Source organism: Amblyraja radiata, chromosome 10, assembly GCF_010909765.2.
Source record: "Amblyraja radiata isolate CabotCenter1 chromosome 10, sAmbRad1.1.pri, whole genome shotgun sequence".
NCBI classification, from domain to species: Eukaryota; Metazoa; Chordata; class Chondrichthyes; order Rajiformes; family Rajidae; genus Amblyraja; species Amblyraja radiata.
This window is the reverse complement of record NC_045965.1, coordinates 52,440,558-52,463,211: the sequence shown is the minus strand read 5'-3', so window position 1 is coordinate 52,463,211 and position 22,654 is coordinate 52,440,558. Positions and strand designations below refer to the sequence as shown.

General features: G+C 42.1%; 1 protein-coding gene across 5 annotated transcripts in view; it reads left to right on the top strand.

Moving 5' to 3' along the window:
* The window catches only part of szt2 (SZT2 subunit of KICSTOR complex), a 198,604-nt gene that overhangs the window by 128,116 nt on the left and 47,834 nt on the right, over positions 1 to 22,654 (top strand). For 4 of the 5 annotated variants that reach the window (XM_033028842.1, XM_033028843.1, XM_033028845.1 and 1 more), the window contains exons 50-58: positions 3,473 to 3,655; positions 4,862 to 5,041; positions 6,820 to 6,989; positions 7,122 to 7,303; positions 8,147 to 8,244; positions 14,130 to 14,262; positions 15,720 to 15,847; positions 19,657 to 19,704; positions 21,977 to 22,116. In XM_033028842.1, the coding sequence (XP_032884733.1) occupies positions 3,473 to 3,655; positions 4,862 to 5,041; positions 6,820 to 6,989; positions 7,122 to 7,303; positions 8,147 to 8,244; positions 14,130 to 14,262; positions 15,720 to 15,847; positions 19,657 to 19,704; positions 21,977 to 22,116 (1,262 nt within the window). The remainder of the gene's footprint in view (positions 1 to 3,472; positions 3,656 to 4,861; positions 5,042 to 6,819; positions 6,990 to 7,121; positions 7,304 to 8,146; positions 8,245 to 14,129; positions 14,263 to 15,719; positions 15,848 to 19,656; positions 19,705 to 21,976; positions 22,117 to 22,654) is intronic. The other variant, XM_033028844.1, reaches the window with a different exon arrangement.

Sequence of the window (22,654 nt, the reverse complement as noted above, 5' to 3'; positions counted from 1 at the left end):
TTATTCATTATTTTTATTGCTACAATTATAATTGGTGAACATCGTTTAGTTTAATATGTACATAGGTTTGCAAAGCTAGTAATAATTTACAACTTAATATTTTAGGACCAGAAAGATTTTGTGACTATTACATGTAATGTACCAGAAGCAGTGAATTTTTACAGCCTAATTAACTCTATAACTATCAAATATTATTGGTTTCACTACTACCTTCAGTTTGTTGCAATGGGATCTTTTAAACGAGCAATTGCACCTCCATATCATCTTAAACAAGGCCAATATCCTGAGATCATCCAGAAGGATTTTAAATGCAAATTAGTGTTTAAATGGGATTTGGAAGAGGCTTGGAGGTTGAAAATAGGTGACTGATTTGGGGAATGAATTCTGGAGCAGAGAGCCGAGGCTGCTGAATCTTTACGAAACCTACAAACTTAGCGACTGAAATTGGGGTGAGACAAGACTGAGAATGTTAAAATCCAGGCTTTACAAGACTGCGAATCTATGCAGTTCAGAGTGATGAATGGATGAACCTAGATGGTATAGAGATGCTTAATAGTTTTGAATGAGCTCAGGCTAATGGAGATTGGAAACTAACGCCAACTAGGTAAGCATTGGACTGTAAATTCTGGAGATCACAAGTATGCATGAGTATTTTAGCAACAGGAGAATTAGGTTAGGGCTAAAATTAGGGAATCCGACAGAAATGGAAATATAAAGAAGCTGTATAAAAGAAAAATATGTAATCGGTTTATAGTGACTATAAATCTTTCATGCCACAAATTAGACTTTTGAGACAACTCAATTTTTAGCTTACACACAAACGTGTGGAGGAATAAAATTCATGGAGCGAGATGTCATATTTACAAAGTATGAATAACCAGCATAACCAGCACCTCTAACTGCCCAAGAGAATATGGAAGTGAGCTATTGCCTTAATTTACTACAGCCCATTTGCTGCAGTTGAGTTTCAAGTCTGGGATGCAGGAACCTATTTTCATTGTATATTTTCAAAGCATGCATCCACATGCAGGTGTAATCCATTTTCATATCTTTGTGGTTAATTTTTGGGCTTCTTGTGGAAAAGTCAAACTGCTTTTTACGAACATAAAGTAGTCTGGATTTATATAAAACAAATCATCAGCCTTCTGGTTATCCAAATAAATGGTTTGGCTCGTTTCAGAACATTTACCCAGCATACACATTGGAAGCCTTGAACTTTTTTTTGGTGACTTGCTTAAAATTAAACAGTCATAGAGTCACACAGCGTGGAAGTGCGCACCTGATCATATTAATCCCATCTTCCAGTACTTAACCCACAGTCTTCAATGCCTAGGTAATTTAAATACTCATTCTAGGCAATTCTTAAATGTCAGCAACTTCACTACTCTCTCAGGCAGTGTGCTCCAGGTACTCGCCATTCTCTAGGTAGAAAGGATTCCCCTGATTCGCTCGTAAATCTGTCTTCCCAACCCTATATCAATGTCCTCTATTTTTATATTCCTCCGCAATGGGGAAATGTTTCCTGCAGTCTCCTCTGTAATCTTCATAATCTTTTATACCTGAAATATATCCCCCTTAACCTCCTCCACTCCAGACACAATAGACCTAACCCCAACAGTCTCTCATCATAACTGAAATGCTTCCTCCCGGGTCAATCCCCAATGAACCCTCTTCAGCGCTGTCAAATCTTTCCTATAGTGTAGTGTACCGGATGTAAAACTCCAGCTGAGATCTGACTAATATTTTATAAACATAGAAACATAGAAATTAGGTGCAGGAGTAGGCCATTCGGCCCTTCGAGCCTGCACCGCCATTCAATATGATCATGGCTGATCATCCAACTCAGTATCCCGTACCTGCCTTCTCTCCATACCCTCTGATCCCCTTAGCCACAAGGGCCACATCTAACTCCCTCTTAAATATAGCCAATGAACTGGCCTCGACTACCCTCTGTGGCAGAGAGTTCCAGAGATTCACCACTCTCTGTGTGAAAAAAGTTCTTCTCATCTCGGTTTTAAAGGATTTCCCCCTTATCCTTAAGCTGTGACCCCTTGTCCTGGACTTCCCCAACATCGGGAGCAATCTTCCTGCATCTAGCCTGTCCAACCCCTTAAGAATTTTATAAGTTTCTATAAGATCCCCTCTCAATCTCCTAAATTCTAGAGAGTATAAACCAAGTCTATCCAGTCTTTCTTCATAAGACAGTCCTGACATCCCAGGAATCAGTCTGATGAACCTTCTCTGCACTCCCTCTATGGCAATAATGTCCTTCCTCAGATTTGGAGACCAAAACTGTACGCAATACTCCAGGTGTGGTCTCACCAAGACCCTGTACAACTGCAGTAGAACCTCCCTGCTCCTATACTCAAATCCTTTTGCTATGAAAGCTAACATACCATTCGCTTTCTTCACTGCCTGCTGCACCTGCATGCCTACTTTCAATGACTGGTGTACCATGACACCCAGGTCTCGCTGCATCTCCCCTTTTCCTAGTCGGCCACCATTTAGATAATAGTCTGCTTTCCTGTTTTTGCCACCAAAATGGATAACCTAACATTTAGTTGAGCATATCCTCCCTCCCTACTCTGGAATTCAGTGCCTGAGTAGTGAAGGCCAATATCTCATATGCTCCCTTACCCACATTATCAACCTATGCTGCCACCTTCATGTGCACCAATCTACTGTACCATTCATGGAGTAGCTCTTGTTTATGTTGAAAGCTGTAACTGTAAGCTCTTTGTGCATATTAAGGAATGTTGAAATATTGTTACAATATTTGTAGGAAAAGAGCTTATGGGAGTTTTCCCGCTGCTTAAATGAAACTACAACAAAATGTGCAATTCCCCCACCCCATATTTCTCTTCCCCCCCCTTGCCAGAGGTTGCACCTTCAACTAGCATCGCAACCGGCTTCGACTAAAAAATTACCGATTTTTAAAACGGCAACTTATTTTTAATCGCAGCCGGTTTTGAATTTTTTGAAATGATCGTCGGAACATAGAAGAAGCGGAAACCACTTTCGACCATTAGGGAGACTGACAAAAACCTCCGGGGAACCGCACGGAAACCTTGGGTGGGGCGCAAAGTCTCCAGAGGTTTCCGTTCAGGTTTCCTAAGTGGGACAGGGGCATTACTAGTTGCTATTTCTATTTACTATTTTCACTGCCTTTTTATTATATTCCCCCTCTCCCCCCGCAGATCATTCTCCCACTGCAAACAATAATAATATGTTAGTGTATATTGCGCGTTTGATACTTGTCTATTTTTCTCATGGAGTCCAATCTCCATAAACCATAGTTTGAGGTAGTTTGACACTGTATATTTCAATGGTCAACCAAGCTATAAGCAACAAAGCAAAGTAGTGGCATCATGGTGAACCAGTATATAATTTTAAATAATGTCTTTTAGAAGTTAGTTTTATTCTGACTCTTGAACTGGTGATAATCATTTTATTTGGTGTGTGTTCATCCCAGGCATTGCCTGTATTGCCTTATCCATCGTGGATCAGCAGGGAAACTCCGTGGTGACAATTCCACAACTGGCACAAGCAGACCCGTCAAAACTGTGCTTTGGCATGGATCTCAATCAGGAGGCAGATTTCAACAGCTTGACAAATGTCTTCAGATATGAGAGCAACTCTGAAGGGAAAATAACAGGTAGCTGCTTGTATATTTCCAGATGTAAAATTGTACTTGATTCTGAATGTCTTCAAAGCAACTTGGGGGTAGGAGCATTAATGATGTATCCAAGATGACATTTTTTTGAGGAGATTAGTTTAAAAAAATCTTCAGCAGAACTGGATGGAATGGACAGATACTCATTTATTGTACAGCAGTCTGAAGAAGGGTTTCGACCCGAAACGTCACCTATTCCTTCACTCCATAGATGCTGCCTCACCCGCTGAGTTTCTCCAGTATTTTTACCTACCTTCATATTTATTGTACAATCTTATTAACTTGAATAGGGTGGAGAATTAATTGTCCAGCCTTTTAAGCTTCCCCTGAATATAGTCTGGCGGAGGAGTTCTTACAATGCGTTATAGTGTCATTGAGTTGCACAGAACAGAAGAGGCCCTTTGCCCACCACTTCCATAACTACCTTTATGCCCATCTACACCAATCCCATTTGCCTTCTTTAAGAGCATATCCTATGCCTGTTACTTGGGGATTTTGACACAATTATAAAGGTGGTGGTCAGTATGTCCCCTTAAATGATAGTTTCCTGACAAGTGCCTGCTGCAGTTGCTATCATGTGCATTCCTTACCACTTCCTATATTAATCCGGAGCACTTGCTAACCTCTGCTTCTTCACCCTCGTGGTATCTAACAGAACTTTTATCATAGATTTACTGGAAGTTGACATGTACAATGTCACAATGCTTTCCAATATCTATGGAAAGTCACTTGCTCCAAAAGATGAAGCAGCTTGGTCAGGTAGCATCTTCCCATTATTCATTCTTAGTCTTCGGAGTAAAAATCCGGTGGTTCTGGTCCGGACTCACAGCTTTTACTTTCATAATTCAGAGTAAGTTCAGGATTCCCAATTAAAACTGTAAGTCATTTAAGTTCTGTTCAACTGATTGTGATACAAGCATGCTCAGCTGCTGGACTACTAAAGACACCAAATGGGGAAATGCAACTCGTGAGGGCAGTTATCTCTTTGGATGCTTCATCCCTGGTCTTAAATGCCTGGAGAGTTTTGTGCAGTAATATGATTAAATAGTCAAATGTAGTTACCAAGATTCAGGTATAAGTGAGCACCACACAAGTAGACGTTCTGATGCATATCACAGAATATAGCTGTAACCGTCTGTCCCCAGTTTGAGCATACGGCTGTATGTAATCGTTGTTTTATCATTTTAGAGCCAAACACACTTGTACGTTTTGACATCTGGGAACAGGGGAACATTAGTCTCCTGCAGCTTACTGAAAAACTTCAGAATGGCCTCCGTCATGCTCTTTGCGATGTTGTGATGGAGTTTCGAATGCTCCAGTGCCCTCTGTGTGTGGAGTCTTACTATCTAGAGAGTGACAGCGGAAATGGTAAGATGTTGAAATCCAAATCAATATAACACAGCAATGAAAAAAAATGTTACACGCAATAAGCATGCAATTCAGCTCGTTTTTAAAGTGTCTTGAGAATGCTTATTAATGTAAGATGATTTTTGTAATGTGCTTAAGGTTCAAATGGGATAGGTTGGCCTGCTCATTTAATATTTTACCTTCCATGTCCTGACATATCAAGTTCTCTCCTGTCTGCATTAACCCTCTAGCCTTTATGTTTTCATCCCTGTGTTTGTATCCTGTCATGGTTTACCCCCCCCCCCCCATAATCTTCAGTGGCTCATGATTCCACATGTTTATCTAACCTTCTAAACCTGGTCTTGTTCAACACTACCCTCTTCTTACCGTATCACCTTCAACAACTTAATCCAGTACATTTGATAAAGCCTTACATAAAGTGTTACATATAGAAACATAGAAATTAGGTGCAGGAGTAGGCCATTCAGCCCTTCGAGCCTGCACCGCCATTCAATATGATCATGGCTGATCATCCAACTCAGTATCCCGTACCTGCCTTCTCTCCATACCCTCTGATCCCTTTAGCCACAAGGGCCACATCTAACTCCTTCTTAAATATAGCCAATGAACTGGCCTCGACTACCCTCTGTGGCAGAGAGTTCCAGAGATTCACCACTCTCTGTGTGAAAAAAGTTTTTCTCATCTCGGTTTTAAAGGATTTCCCCCTTATCCTTAAGCTGTGACCCCTTGTCCTGGACTTCCCCAACATCGGGAACAATCTTCCTGCATCTAGCCCGTCCAACCCCTTAAGAATTTTGTATGTTTCTATAAGATCCCCCCTCAATATCCTAAATTCTAGAGAGTATAATAATAATAATAATTTTATTTTTATTTATTTTAATTTTTAATTTTTATTTTTTATCTCTATTTATCTATTTATTTATTTATTTATCTATTTATTTATTTATTTGTTTATTTATTTAGACTTGGTATAAACCAAGTCTATCCAGTCTTTCTTCATAAGACAGTCCTGACATCCCAGGAATCAGTCTGGGATGTCAGGACACAATCCATTGTGTAGGAAGACTGCATATGCTGGATTATTCTGAAGATCGACACAAATTGCTGGAATAATTGGCGGGTCAGGCAGCATCTCTGGAGAAAAGGAATATGTGACGTTTCGGGTCGGAACCTTTCTTCAGATTCTTCATCACCTATTCCTTTTCCCGAGAGATTAATAATCTCTGAGTTACTCCAGAATTTTGTGTCTATCTTACTTGTCCCTTTCTGTCTTTCAAATCGTTCTTAAATAAGCATTTGATCACACTTTTGGTTTTGGCATTAATTTTTATTTTACAATGTGCTCAAATTTTATAGATAATTTACTTTAGAGATACAGCGCAGAAACAGGCCCTTCGACCCAAAGAGTCCGCACTGACCAGCGATCCCCGCACACTAACACTACCCTTCACACTCTAGGGACAATTTTACATTTATACCATACCAATTAACCTACAAACCTGTGCGTCTTTGTAGTGTGGGAGGAAACCGAAGATCTCGGAGAAAACCCACGTAGATCACATGGTGATCATACAAACTCTGTACAGTCAGCACCCGTAGTCAGGATCGAACCTGCGTCTCTGGCGCTGTAAGGCAGTAGCTCTACCGCTGCGCCACTGTGCCGCCCATTGACACAAAAAGCACTCCTGAATCTTTTATGAGACCCAGAATTTCACGTTTTGTTTTTGTCTGACAAGCATTGCTTAACATTTCTATCCACTACTTCTGTTCCTTGTCAGGTCAACTCACCAAGTCTGGGTCAGAGATTAAGGAAGCAATCAACCTTTCTGGAAGTAAAAACAGTCCTGTGTCCATGCAAGTTACACCTGTCCAAACCTCTAGCCCGAGTAATCCAGAATCTACCACTCCCACGAGCAAGACCAGCCGGCGCAGCTTCTGGGATATGCTGGTGAGTGCAATGTTTCACCCAAAGTATGAAATATTGTTGCAGCTATTTTGGGCTGTATTGGCAATGTCACTGTGTTTCAGAGCATGTTTTACCTCAAGATTAAAAGGTAACTGGGAACATGTATTTTTTAAGAGCAAAACCGATTTCTCAGACACTGGTACTCCCAAGACAACAGACGACATAGTTCTGGAGAGGACCAACGACAGTCACATTCGCAGGAGGCACAAGACGGAGCATTTAAAGCAATCTTCCATTCAAGAGCGAACATCGACAGTAGAACTGGAGCAAACACAGCGCCAGGCGGTTTCAAGAAGGTACAGACCATACCATTGATAGGATTTCCATTTATCTGAGTCAATTTCCCGCATTAAGCAAGTGGCAGTAGCCATATCAACTGAAAAGGACACAATGTGCTGGAGTAACTCAAGGGTTCAGGCAGCATCTCCAGAGAAGATAGTTGGGTGACGTTTCGGGTCGTCACTTATCCATGTCTAACCCTGTCAGCCTGACAAGGGTCATGACTCGAAACGTCACCTATCCATCTTCTCCAGAGATGCTGCCTGACCCGCAGAGTTACTCCAGCACTTTGCGTCCTTTTGTGTAAACCAGCATCTACAGTTCCTTGTTTCAACCATTTGAACTGTATTAGGGGATCTCCTTATTTCTAAGCTTCACAGATCAAGTCTTCAGTTGGTCTATGAAACTATTTGGCATAATGACTGAGGTTGATGTTCTATCCTTGTGTACATTTGCTCATGATGTGCTTAACTTCTGTCAGTGCAGTAGTCTATAATTTGCACTATTTTTCTGTTGAGGATTTTGAATGTACCCTAATTCGCATTGGAACTTTCTCTGAGAGAACTGTCCAAGAATATTGAGTACAGTGCTGTACACCAGTCTGTAACTTTTGCTGTCATCCCCATTCACTTTATTTAAATTGCTGACTACCATGACACTGATTAGATTTTATTGAGTTTACATCTTTATTCCTTTGGTAAAGAGAATATTCAATAATTTTCAATTGAAAATCAGATGTGTGTTCATGACCAGCTGTCCACAACCACATCAGAAATCGCGCACCATTTAATACTCCAGTGCATGCGTGTGGCTTTCTAACAAATCAATATATCATTGCGCTGATTGTTAAATCTCCACAGGAAACAGACCAGTCAGCTGGAGGAAGGAGACCTGGGTTCACTGAATCAGCTTTTCCATGTCACCTGTCAGCAATGGATGGCATTCATGGGGGGAATTGGTAAGTACATATTTACTTTAATTTTTAGTTCTGGAGGTACAACGTGGAAACGGGTCCTTCGGCCCACTGTGTCCGCTCCAACCAGCGACCCCCCGCACACTAGCACTCTCCTACGTACATGACAGTTTTACCGAAGCCAATTAACCTACAAACCTGTACGTTTTTGGAATGTGGGAGGAAACCAGAGCACCCGGAGAAAACCCACGCAGGTCACAGGGAGAACGTACAAACTCCGTACAGGCAACACCCGTAGTCGGGATCGAATCAAGGTCTCTGGCGTCATAAGGCAGCAACTCTACCGCTGCGCCACCGTGCTGCCTTTGTAGAAAATACTAAACAAAGATGGGCGTTGACATGAAAACCTCAATGTTTGTTGCACATTCACTGATTAAGTGATCGGATGAATTGATGCTAAATTTTGCCTATTCAGAACACTATCTATTTTAGCTTGTGCAGGGAAATATATGCACTCTGTGTGTAAACCATGGCTCAAATTCAAGCCTGAATTTGAGCTCAGAATCTGGGCAGATGATTTTTGTGTGGTACCAAGGGAGCTCGCATTGTTAATAGCATTGTCTTTTGGATGAAAAATTAAGCTGAGGCCCCTTCTGGTCAGGTCCTGTTTTTGTTTTGGTCAACATGTATTTCTCAGTCAATAGTTGGCCAGTAATGGGTGTTAGCAGAGTGAATTAGTTGTCAGTGTTTCAGTATAAACAGTGTCAAAAATAATTAGGAGAAACAAGGCCAGTTTACAAAAAAAAGGTGCAAATTGCTGAAATAACTCGGCAGTTCTGCAGAATGGAGAATGGAAAGCCTCATTTGACAGTAGATGCAGCGGAGACTGAGAAATTGAGAGTAGGGGATAGCGTCTTTGCAAGAAGCAGAATAGGAAGAAGTGTAGTCCAGATATCTGGGTGTCTAGGTTTGTAGTCTGTCCCCTTTGATGGAGACAGAGAGATCAAGAAAGGGGAGATGGGAATCAGAGATAGTCAAAGTGAATTTGAGGGCAGATAGTGGTAAAGTTAATGAAATTGGCGAGTTCTGCATGGGTGCAGCATAGTCATCAATGTAGCAGAGAAAGAGGTGGAGGACCCCCCAACTCCCCCCCCCCCCCCCCATCCTCTGCTCCCCAGACACAACAAGGATAGAGTTCCCCTGGTCCTCACTTTTACCCCACCAGTCTCTATATCCAACACATTATCTTCCGACATTTCCGTCACTACCAAGATGATCCCACCACCAGTTGCATTCTCCCATCTGCCCCCCCTTTCAGCCTTCTGCAGTAACACACTGTCCAAATATCTCCTCCCTCACCTCCATCCAGGGAACCCATCAGTTCTTCCAGGTGAGGTAGAGGTTCATGTGCACTTTATCAAATCTCATCTACTGCATCCGAATGTTCCCAAAGTGGCATCCTGTAAATCGTCGAGTCCAAGCGTAGACTCAGCAACTGTTTCGCCAAACACTTGCACTTAATCCACCAGGGCCTGCTGCATCTCTCAACTGCCAACTATTTTAACTCGTGCAAACTGAACGACACGTTATATTCCACTTCTGCAGCTTATCACCTGACAGTCTGAACAATGAAGTCTCCAATTTTGAGTTAACTACATAACCACCCCCCTCTCCCATTTCCTTCCCATATTGCTCTCTCTCTCTCCCCCCCCCCACTCCCACTGTGCCCCACCTAAATTGTACTGATTTCTCCTCTCCGCCTCCCCTTCCTTCTTTCCTTCCATTAGCTTCACAATTTGCAACCCTTCAATTCTTGTGTCTCATACCTGTCTTTTCATCTCTCAACTTTGTCCAACCATCTGCCTATCAGAAAACCTTCCTCGATTGCATCAATCTATTACCTGCCAGGCTTTGCCCTGTCCCTCCTCTATCCCAGCTTTCTTCTTTCCCTTCCCACCCTGGCCCTCACCCCACAATCATTCTGAACAAGGGTCCCAACCTGAAACGTCACCCATCTATGTTCTCCAGAAATTCTGAGTTACTCCATTACTTTGTGTCTTTTTTTTGTCAAAAATAATTAGAGTCATATAGTGTGGAAACAGGCCCTTTGGCCCAACCTGCCCACACCGGCCGACATGTCCCAGCTACTCTAGTCCCACCTGCCTGCATTAGGTCCATTCCCTCCAAACCTGTCCTCTCCATGTACCTCTCTAACTGTTTCTTAAATGTTGGGACAGTCCCTGCCTCAACTACCTCCTGTGGTAGCTTGTTCCATACATCCACCACCCTTTGTGTGGAAAAATGTGCCCATCAGATTCCTAGTAAATCTTTTCCCCTTCACCTTAAACCTATGTCCTCTGGTTCTCGATTCATTTGGCTTTGGCTTTCTTTGGCTTTGAAATAATTTGGGTTATCCTGAGGATGTTATCAGGCACTGCGTAAATGCACATTCTTTTGAAGATTGAAGTTCAACTGTCGTACTTTGTGGATCAAAAGCCACTTTAATTTATTTATTACTGTGATGAGATCATGGACCTCAGTCGAAGTGCTGAAAATTAAAATTAATAGTATTTCTCTCTCTGTAATGTGACTCTGTCCACAGTACATTTAGACGTTTTAATGAATGGAAATGTTTACTGAGTCTCCCATGCGCAGCTTAATTGCCCTCATCAATCTCTTTGTCCACAAACAGAACATGTTGGTAAAATTGTGGGCCAGAATTGGCCAGGATTCATTCATCTCCTGTCGCATTTTGTATTGAAAGTACTTCAATTAAAACACCAATCTTTTAAAGTCCAGCTGGGCAAACCTGCAGGAGCAATAAGTTATAATAAACTCAGAGATGTTTACTGCTGGAGTTCCGATTAGTCTTTCTTCAGAGCTGATTACCTCTCTTTAGCTGGAACAAGCCTTGGGTGTGGAAGAAACCAGTGATTCTAACATCCAAGAGTAAAGACATGACCTGCCGTTTTGCCAACTACAAAACTATTGCTTTGCTGTAAAATCAGGATGAAATTGCATCTGTTTTTTAATATGAAAGAAGCATTTATAAGGTTGCAGAAATTTAATTAAATTCTAAAATAATTCAAAGGTATCAGAGGAGTAAGCTTTCAATGGCCGTTTGTATACAGTTTTTATTTTTATAAATTGACCACATTATTATTTAAGGGTTGAAACCCAAACTAAGTTTGACTGCCGTTTATAGGGAGAGAGCTGCCACGTCAATTTTGTACATCAGACTTATTTTATTTTGAAATCCTGTAAACTTGCAGATTTGAACTTAAACAACGCATAAGATGGGACTTTTAAAATATACAAACACCAGCGCATGAGTAATTGGCATGGTGATGTTGCCTTCATGTAATAGAAGAATTACATGGTCTGTCAGTGTATAAGAATGAATAAGGCTCTAACTAAATCTCTGGACTGACATCAAATAATTGTGGATGAGTGGCATCCTGGATATCCAAAATTGTTCAAAAATACTTACATTTCTATTTCAAAAATCGAAAACGTCAAAAGAGAAGGAGGTCAGAATCCCCATGGGAGGCCCGTAAGTCCTTGTGGGAGCATCTAGGAGGCAGGCCAGCATTTCTGTGGGAGCTTCTCGGAGGGAGGTTATAGGAGTCATAGAGTCTAACAGCGTGGAAACAGGCCCTTCGGCCCAACTTGCCCACACCCGTTAACATGTCCCATCTTTCCATATCCCTCCAAACCTGTCCTATCCAAGTATCTGTATAAATGTTTCTTAAATGTTGTGATAGCACCTGTCACAATGATGTACTCCAGCAGCTCCTTTCAATGTACCCACCCCCCTTTGCGTGAAAAAGTTACCCCTTGTGTTCCCATTAACAAAAAATTCCCCCCCCTCACCTTAAACCTATGTCCTATGGTGGAGATTAGCTTAAAGTTGGGATCAGCAGCTCATTGCAATGGAAGCCTGAATCTCCAGTGGATATGCAATTGCAGCAGTCATCATTTAAGTAGGGCATTGGTTATGAAGTACTGCGAGTGCTGAAGTACTTAAAAGCTTTGAAAGCTCTTTAATGTTGACGAATGGAATCCTATAATATATGTACACTCACGAGAATTAACCTGAAGGGTGTCTAATTATGAGTTTAAATAGGTCATAGAGTCATACAGCACGGATTTGGGCCCTTTGGCCCAACGTCAATTACAAACATTAATCTGTTAGTCATGTCCCTCCCTTAGCTGAGTTTCTGCATTGGCTATAACTTCCCAGTCGCATGTATCTGTCCATGCCCAGAGTTCATATGCCTTACCTGTCGGGCTTTTAGCATTGAAATAAATACAATTTAATCCAACCATCTTCCTTGCGCCCTGCGATGCTCCTGCCTATCCTGTCTACTGAACATGGTGTTTGTCTTGTGTACTGATTCCAGCCTCCCATCTGCCCCACTGCCTTGTTTGATCCCATCCCCTGACACTCTAGTTTAAACCCCCTGGAGTAGCACCGGTAAACCCGCCCGCCGGAATATGGATTCCCATCAAGTTCAGTTCCAACTGGTCCTGAACTGGCCCCAGACAGGCCCCAGAAGAGATCCCAATGGTCCAAAAATCCTGCACCCTGCACCAACTCCCCAGCCTTGCATTCACCTGTCCTATCCTCCTATTCCTATCCTCACAAGCGCATGACACCAGGAGTAACCTGGAGATAACTAGCCTTGAGTGCCTGCTGTTAAACCTTCTGCCTAACTCTCCTGGACTCACTCTGCAGGACCTCGTGCACTTTTTCTACCTTTGTCATTTGTGCCAATGTACATTACAACCTCTGGCTGCCCACCCTTCATCTCTCACACCCCCCCCCCACTACCCAGCCGGAAATGTTTTGCAGCCGCTCCGAGACCTGGTCTCTGGCACCATGGAGGCAGCGAGCTATTCTAAAGTCTCATTTGCTGCCTGAGTTTTCTGTCTGTCCCACTATCTAGCGAGTCTCCTATCACTGTCTGACCTTTTCCCCTAAGAGAGAAGTGCAGTCTGCTTTCAAAGCTCCTGCATTAGTGACAGCATAATTAACTGCAACTCAAATCAGCAGTGAAATGTACATGACTGGATGATAACTCTGCAGATAAACAAAATCCTTAGATTATTACAGGTCCTTAATAAAAGCCATTTGAAGGATGATTTTTACTATAGTTTCATTGTAACTTGACAGCTATGAGCAGAAGTGCTTTGAAATCCAAATGATATTCTCATCTGTAATTTTAGCCATTCAATCTTGATAAAGCTGATCGAAGGTTCCTTTTGAGCACAGTACATTACATTACTTTAGAGATACAGCACAGGGAACAGACCCTTCAGCCCACTGAGTCCGTACCTGTACACTAGCACTATCCTACACACTAGGAACAATTTATAATTTTACCAAAGCTAATTAACCTACTAACCAATACGTCTTTGGAGTGTGAGAGGAAACTGGAGCATCCGGAGAAAACCCATACAGTCACATGTTTTGATAGTGATTTCCGCCCCTCTATATACGAGCATCTGCAGTTCCTTTACATATCATGCTCACATGATGTGGCGTTGCATTATGGAATATCACAATGCTGCCTGTTTACTAGGTTTGTACCCCCTTCTCCCCAAACTCCAGGCGGGGGTGGTTGCCTGTATTTGTTGTGTGACTCCAGACAACCTCTCAGAATTCCTGAAAAGTGAAGTGGGTGGCTTGGTCTGTATATCATTGTTACTGTTTCCAACTGTTAGAAATGTACCAGAGTGTCTTAAACTTCCCATCCATTTTGTAAGCAAATATTACTTCCTCAGAATGAAACTGCTACAAACTTAGAATTTCTCTATTGGTGAATAGCACAATTAAACTTACTCTTTACTCCCACTGTTCTTTGTTACCACTGCATTGACATGACTGGATGTTATACTGCATTTTATTGTCTCATTTTCTCTCGTAGGATGTCCCTCGGTACAACAGTGCTCTGTTAATATTGGCTCCCGGTTTCTACTCAGCTCCATTCTGACAGAGATTGTGAATTTGGTTAGCAGCCTTGCCACTGATACAACTGTTAAGATCTTTGAGAATATTAGGTAAGTTTCCTGCTCTTGGGATATTCACTGCAGTGGTTGAGCAGCATGTTTTGAGACCTATTGTTTCATCACACAGTGTGAGATCAAGACAAAGCAATGTAGAAGTAGTGCTGAAACATTCATGGCTCTGCAGGCAGGAGAACAGCACCAAGGCATTGATGCAGATGTGGTAAAGTGTCGGAAGACATGAGCTAAAGTGGTGCCGGGCAAGAGGAGTGTGGGGATAATGGGGACAGTGCTTTGACAGCGATTATTACATTGCCCACACAGCTCAGAGCGCTATGTGCAGTATAATAAGCCTCCCAAGAGGGAATGTGAACAAATTATAAAGAATACAAGGCATGGAAACAGGTAATTTGTCCCAACCTGTCCATGCTGGCAATTATTCTCCATTCAAGCCTTCTGTCAACTTTCTTCATTTAAATCAATACCTCTCTCTCTCTCTCATAAGCATGTCTAAGCTCCCCTCTGTGAGTTGCGTCAACCACTCCTTGTGGTAGCAACTGTACATATTTTAACCATGAAGTAAACAAGCTTCTGAATTCCTTTTTGGATTTCTTGGCATTGATATTATATTGATGCTTCTAGTTATACTTCTCCACACAGGAGGAAATATTCATTCTATATCCATTCTCCAAAACCTTTCAGCATTCTCTCGACAAAATTAAACCATTCTCATCAACCTTTCCTGATATGGTGCACCTGTACATTTCTGGTTTTATTCTGATGAATTTTCCCCGCACCCTCTGCAGTGCACTCTGTGCCTCCAGTGCCTCTGGCCCTTTTATAACATGGAGGTTGCAACTGTCTTCAGTACTCGAGTGTGGAGTAATCAACAGTCATTATAAATTTAATATAATTTTTGAATTGTATCCTTCTGGAAATTAACCTGAGTGTTTAGTTTGTTTATGTTTTAATCATAAAATTGGTCCAGCAAGATTTTTTTCCTTTTTTGAAATCCATGCTGATTAACGATTGTTATTCTTTCAGTGTTTAAGAAGGAACTGCAGATGCTGGAAAATCGAAGGTACACAAAAAAGCTGGAGAAACTCAGCGGGTGCAGCAGCATCTATGGAGCGAAGGAAAAAGGCAACGTTTCGGGCCTGAAGAAGGGTTTCGGCCCGAAACGTTGCCTTTTTCCTTCGCTCCATAGATGCTGCTTCACCCACTGAGTTTCTCCAGCTTTTTTGTGTACCTTTATTATTCTTTCAGTGTCTGTTTATCCCTCTAGTGTCTAGATCATGCTGCCACAAGCTTGTCACCCAAACCCAAACCTGAACCTAATCGAAACCATCACATATAACAGCAAATTCCAGTCCATTCATTTATAGATGATAGCATCGCTGATCGATAAAGACTTCATGGTTCTGCAGCCTCGGGCTTATTCTTTCTTAATTTAAGAGGTAATGCTTTTTGAATGGAAACTAAAGTGTTTCCCCCCTTTGTTTGTGTTCTAGCTCTCCGCATGGCTCCACGTTCCTGCCGTATTCGCTCAGTCAGCATTCCAGTACCCGTCCTGGTGCTGCAAGACAGTTCATTCTGATAGGACGGAATTTCCACCAATGGCGTTGCAGTACTGAACAAGGTATTGATATGTCTGAAGATAGACACAAAATGGTGGAGTAACTCAGCGGGACAGGCAGCATCTCTGGAGAGAAGGAATGGGTGGCGTTTCGGATCGAGACCCTTCTTCAGACTGGTTAGGGATAAGGGAAACGAGAGATATAGACGGTGATGTCTAGAGATAAAGAACAATGAATGAAAGATATGCAAAAAAACGATGATAAAGGAAATAGGCTGTTGTAAGCTGTTTGTAGAGTGAAAATGGGAAGCTTGGGTGGGGGATGGATAGAGAGAGAGAGGGAATGCCGGGGCTACCTGAAGTGAGAGAAATCAATATTCATACCACTGGGCTGTAAGCTGCCCAAGCGAAATATGAGATGCTGTTCCTCCAATTTGTGTTAAGCCTCACTCTGACAATGGAGGAGACCGAGGACATAAAGGTCAGTGTGGGAACGGGATGGAGAATTAAAGTGTCCAGCAACCGGGAGATCAGGTTGGTTCACGCGGGCTGAGCGAAGGTGTTCCGCGAAATCTGTGTTTAGTCTCGCCGATGTATGATAGTCCACATCTTGAATAACGGATACAGTAGATGAGGTTGGAGGAGGTGCAAGTAATCCTCTGCCTAACCTGAAAGGACTTTCCGGGTCCCTGGACAGCGTCGAGGGAGGAGGTATAGCGACAGGTGTTGCATCTTCTGCGGTTGCAGGGGAAGGTACCTGGGGAGGGGGTGGTTTGGGTGGGAAGGGATGAGTTAACCAGGGAGTTGTGGAGGGAACGGTCACTACGGAAGGCAGAAAGGGGTGGAGATGCGAAAATGTGGCTTGCAGTGGGATCCCGTTGGAAGTGGCGGAAACTTCAGTGGATTATGTGTTGTATGCATCGGCTGATGGGGTGGAAGGTAAGGACTAAGGGGACTCTGTCTCTGTTGCGACTAGGGGGAGGGGAGAAAGGGCGGAACTGCAGGTTACCGAGGGGACACGAGTGAGGGCTTCATCTATGATAGGAGAGAGGAACCCGCGTTCCCTAAAGAATGAGGACATCTCGGATGTTCTAGTATCGAACACCTCATCTTGGGCGCAGATGCGGCGTAGACGGAGGAATTGGGAGTATGGGTTTAGAGTCTTTGCAGGAAGCTGGGTGGGAAGAAGTGTAGTTGAGATAGTTGCAGGAGTCAGTGGATTTGTAATAGACGTTGGTCAATAGTCTATTTCTTGTGATGGAGACTGTGAGATCAAGAAAGGAGAGGGAGGTGTCGAAGATGGTCCAAGTAAATTTGAGTGCAGGATGAAAATTTGTGGTGAAGTTAATGAAGTCCATGAGTTCTGCATGGGTGCAGGAGGTAGCACTGATGCAGTCATCAATTTAATAGAGTTCGGGGATAGGGCCAGAGTACGCCTGGAACAGGGATTGTTCAACGTACCCTACAAAGAGGCAGGCATAGCTGGGGCTCACGCGGGTGCCCATAGAAACATAGAAAATAGGTGCAGGAGTAGGCCATTCGGCCCTTCGAGCCTGCACCGCCATTCAATATGATCATGGCTGATCATCCAACTCAGTATCCTGTACCTGCCTTCTCTCCATACCCCCTGATCCCTTTAGCCACAAGAGCCACATCTAACTCCCTCTTAAATATAGCCAATGAACTGGCCTCAACTACCTTCTACGGCAGAGAATTCCAGAGATTCACCACTCTCTGTGTGAAAAAAGTTTTCCTCATCTCGGTCCTAAAAGATTTCCCCCTTATCCTTAAACTGTGACCCCTTGTTCTGGACTTCCCCAACATCGGGAACAATCTTCCTTCATCTAGCCTGTCCAACCCCTTAAGAATTTTGTAAGTTTCTATAAGATCCCCCCTCAATCTTCTAAATTCTAGCGAGTACAAACCGAGTCTATCCAGTCTTTCTTCATATGAAAGTCCTGACATCCCAGGAACCAGTCTGGTGAACATTCTCTGTATTCTGTACTATGCTTTGGACTTGGAGGAAGTGGGAGGAGTCAAAGGAGAAGTTGTTGAGGGTGAGGACCAGCTCTGCTAGGCGGAGTAGAGTGTTAGTAGAGGAAAATTGGATGGTTCTGTGGTCGAGGAAGAAACGGCTTAAAGGCCTTCCTGGTGGTGAAATGGTATTGGTTCATAAGATCATGTGATAGGAGCAGAATTGGGCCATTCGTCCAATCAAGTCTACTCCACCATTCAATCATGGCTGATCTATCTCTCCCTCCTAACCTCATTCTCCTGCCTTCTCCCCATAACCTCTGACAGCTGTACTAATCACTTTACTTTGGTTTACTTTGCAGACTGGGCAAAACCAGTTAACCTTGTACAAAGTACTAATCCATAGTGAGTTTTGCCTTATTCAGTGTTATCCAAGTGTAAGAGTTAGACTATGTATTATGATGAAGATATTCACTGTATCTCTTGATATTCTCTCAGGAAAAAAAGAATTGACATGCATTAAATAGATTGAGATTACTTTGAACAGGTAAAGTGTAGGACATGTGTAGAAAGGAACTGCAGATGTTGGTTTAAACCGAAGATAGACCCAAAACACTGGAGTAACTCCGCGGGTCAGACCGCATCTCTGGAGAAAAAGAATAGGTGACGTTTTGGGTCGAGAACCTTCACATTGATCAGTGTCCATATGACCAACGATAGAAGTAAAATTAGAATCCTAGCCAAATCTTATCAACTTAAGTAAAACATTTTGGATATTACTTTTACAGCTTGGGCTTTGATCCCCAGGAGAGGAATGATAATCTGTCTCCATGATTGGAAGATGGAGCAGTCTTTGGATGCTCCTTCCATTGTGGAGCAAAGGTGTGCATCAGTGAATGGAAATGTGAAATAAAAACACAAAATACTGGATACATTCAAGGTCAAACAGCATCTGTGGGGAAAATAAAATGTTTACTTTCTAGAATGAAGACATTAGCTCCAGTTCTGGTGAAGGGTTACCAACACAAAATATTGATTGATTGATATGTCATGGAAACAAGCCCTTTAGCCAATGAGACCTTGCTGACCATCGATCATCCCTACTTCTGTTACCCTTTCATCAGATGCTTCGCACTGTAAATGTAATCAATTTTAGAAGAAAAGCTCTTGAGCATTAAATCCACTTACTTACATGTCCTATTACCGAGTGAAGTCTTATTTAGTCTTTGAGTCTTGTGAGTGCACAGTACTTGAGTGTGGTACATCTGTGAATGTTTTATGTTGAGTGTTTCCAGCCTTATATCCTTATTTCATTGTCGAGATGATCCTCTCGCTTTCTGGTAGCTGCTAATTATGATGTGTGGAATACAAGGGGAAATGGGGGTGGAGGAAAGAAAGCCTATCTAAATGTTTCAGTACAATTTGAAATTTACAGAATACATGAAAAGGATTCTTTGGATTAAATAATGATGTTAGTCATTCTTGCTGGGAAGTCAGCATTTTTATAATGCTTAATAAATTACATCCCAGTGAATGATTTTCAGCACACTGCTGAATTATCTTATTCCAGCTTGTCTCAGAGTCTCATACCAAAAGAAAGTTTCACAATAGATATATCGTGGGTCATTTTGACGCTTGGTATTCATGGGAAAGCTATTTAATTGAAGCGATCAATCAGGTTGATTTGTTTTCACACACAACAGTTGTAATAAATTTTAGAAGATAAGGTCTTGAGCACTAAATCAACTCGCTAACATGTCCTATTACCGAATGAAGTCGTGTTTATTTTTGAAACCTCTGTGTCCTCGTGAGTGCCGAGTGCTTGAGTGTAGTTTGGCTGTGAATTGTTGATGTCATGCTCTGCTATGCTGTGCTCCTCCTACTTTATGTGCCTACAGTTGACTGTGATGGTGATGAAAGCAGACCTTTGGTAACTAGTATCAAACGTAAGTCTCACCAGATCATTTTTATGGTGATATTGGTGGTGGGTTAAACTTGTCATGGAATTTCAGAATATTGAGGTGTTTAGAAGGTTTAAAGGCAGAAGTTTACCATAATTTGTTTATCCAGAAATATAGATGACCATTAACATGCATTCATCTGAGAGTTCAAGATGCACAATAATGTTGGAGCAATCTTATCCACCCTCCCAATCAGGGCTCCATTGAAAATATCTACCCATGTATCTACAGTATGTCAAGGCTTTAGTGTGAAAAAATGACCATGCAGTTGCAAGCATTTCCCACTGACTACTGTGCAGTTTCCTATCCTGTTGATGTTTGCACCAAGGAAATCCAACAGATGAGTTAAACGATCCGAGCCACATTACGATTCCCACCTCTGCTACCAAACAATCTTGGTTTGCCAGTGAGATTAAGTAAAGTCTTGAGTCAAAAGCGTAGTCTGAAAACCTACCAGCCAAACAACATCCCCAATGAAGTGCAGACAAATTGTAAGCTGTACCTTGCCATATCCCTCCTCAATCAGCTCTAATGTAGCCATAATACAGTACAAATTAAACCCAACCTTAAAACATTTAAGTATCTGGACAAAAATCACCAAAGAACAGAAGGTTATTGTCCAAGTGTTGGTAAATAGGGTTAGTATAGATGGATTGTAGGTCAGCGTGGACAGGGTGTTCTGAAGGGCTTGATTCCATGCTGTATGATGACTACAATCCGGTGAGAACGGCCAGGGACATCGGGCCTCCGTAGAGGCAATTGCGGTGGCCTCAATAGGCCTGACTTTGGGGTGAACATGGGGTGGGGACTGGACATTGTGCCTTCCTCCACAGTGCTACCCACTGTGGGGGGATGATTTTTTTGTCTAATTGTAGTCTTGTAGGTCTGTGTCCAAGATGGCTGCCGTGAAGAGAGAGTGAACGCTGGCGCGCTTTTGCTGCCGCTGCTCTCTCTTCACACTGTGTTTTTGATTTTCTGTTTTTGGATTGAATCCTGTTTTTAATTTGTGTCTCTGTGATGTCTTTATTACTTGTTATATTCCGATTATATGTTATTCCGATATACTATGTAAGGTGTCCTTGAGATGTTTGAAAGGCGCCCATTAAATAAAATTTATTATTATTATTATTACAATCTAACACCTCACTTACATTTATAACCAAAGTAATGGAAGGAGTTGTCAACCCTGCTCTGAAAGTAACATTTGCAGATGCTGATTTCTGATGCTTAGTTTTGACCTTGTTGGAACCAGGAACAGGGTACTTATTGTGGATGATCAGCCATGATCACATTGAATGGCGGTGCTGGCTCGAAGGGCCGAATGGCCTACTCCTGCACCCATTTTCTATGTTGTACTTGAAATGACAGTAAAGGGGGCCATTTGGCACTCGGTAGCAATCCTATTAATCCCATTCTCTTTCTACTCATTTTGCTTATACCACCTCAACATTCTCCCTTGCACATGGCCATCAGTCACAGGCCCTTCGATTCTTTGCATCAACCTAGATTACAGGATAATTTATGATAACTAACTAACCTACCAGGATGTGGATTTGGGATGTGGGAGGGAGCTGCATCACAGCACGAATGGTCACAGAAATAATTTGCAAAGTACGCAAGTACAGCACCAAAAGACTGATTCAGACCCAGACCTGTGAGGCAGCAGAACTAACTGCTCATTCCGCATGCTGTACCTTGTTACAGCCTCCATACAAACATGGCGAGAGCTGTATTCCATTAGTGAAGTGCAATTAGGGCAACATTTAACTGAAGACATGCCACAGAGCCTTAGTTAAACCTAAGGCTGAGGTTGAAGAAAGATATATTTCCAATAACTGGAGCAGGGCCTGGTAAAAAAGGAGGATGGTTATCTTTATTGGAGGCCAATCGCTAGGCTTAAGACATCACCGCAGTATCTGAAAGCTTCATGGATGGAGACTGGAATATCGATCTGCTTTTCGATAGAAACACCCCTTGGAGTGACTTTTATTCTTCATTATTATGCCTTCTCATGCTGTTATAGTTGAACTAACCTTATCAGGGATGAAAATGCAATACATGGCTTACCACTCTGGAATGGTGTGATCGACGTCCCATGTGCTGTGATATCTAATGTGCTTTCTTAATTTTCCATGAAGTACTGCTTATTTGAAAATCAAGTTTTATTAACAAGACTGGGAAATGGATTTCCTCGCAGTTTTATAATGTCTGAATATTATTTCCTTTCTCTTTATCTTTCCATGAAAAAAATATGAAGCTCACAAAGGATTTCAGAGATTTGAGGCTGTGGAGTTCAGCACCACGGAGAAATCGGGTGATCCCACAAGCCCGGGAATGAATGGAAAGGGTATAGTTCCCCGGCAGCGATTTCTCATCATAGACATTATCGACAAAAAGGTACCTTACCAGCTACAGTAATGCAGTAAAATTATTTAAACGTTAACTGTTAGTATAAAAAAGGGTGCCCTTTTTGATAGCTATGACAATTTTGAAAGGAAAATAAATGATTGTGGCAATTTCATCCTGCACATTTTATGAAGAATCAAAAAGGTATCCATTCTGGAAGAACCTTACCAGGTCCCTTGACTGCTACAATAAGGCAGTGAAATTCTTTAAATGTTACTGTTAGTATAAAATAGGATTTTCCTTTTGATTGTCATGGCAATTTTGAAAGTAAAATTATTGATTGCGGCAATTTCATCTTATACATTTCCTGAAGAATGAAATGCGCTTTTGTAAATCAAGTCAATGTTGACCCATTTTTAATTTATATTGGAAGTGGGAAGCACTACAACGATAAAGTCCATCAATATTAATAAAGGGAAACGATAGGTTAATTTATAGGTGCAAATGTGTTTCCTGAAATGCTAAAGGTCATATTCATTTGTGGATGCAGGTGGCATTGCTATTATTGCAGTATTTGCAGTCTTTTCTA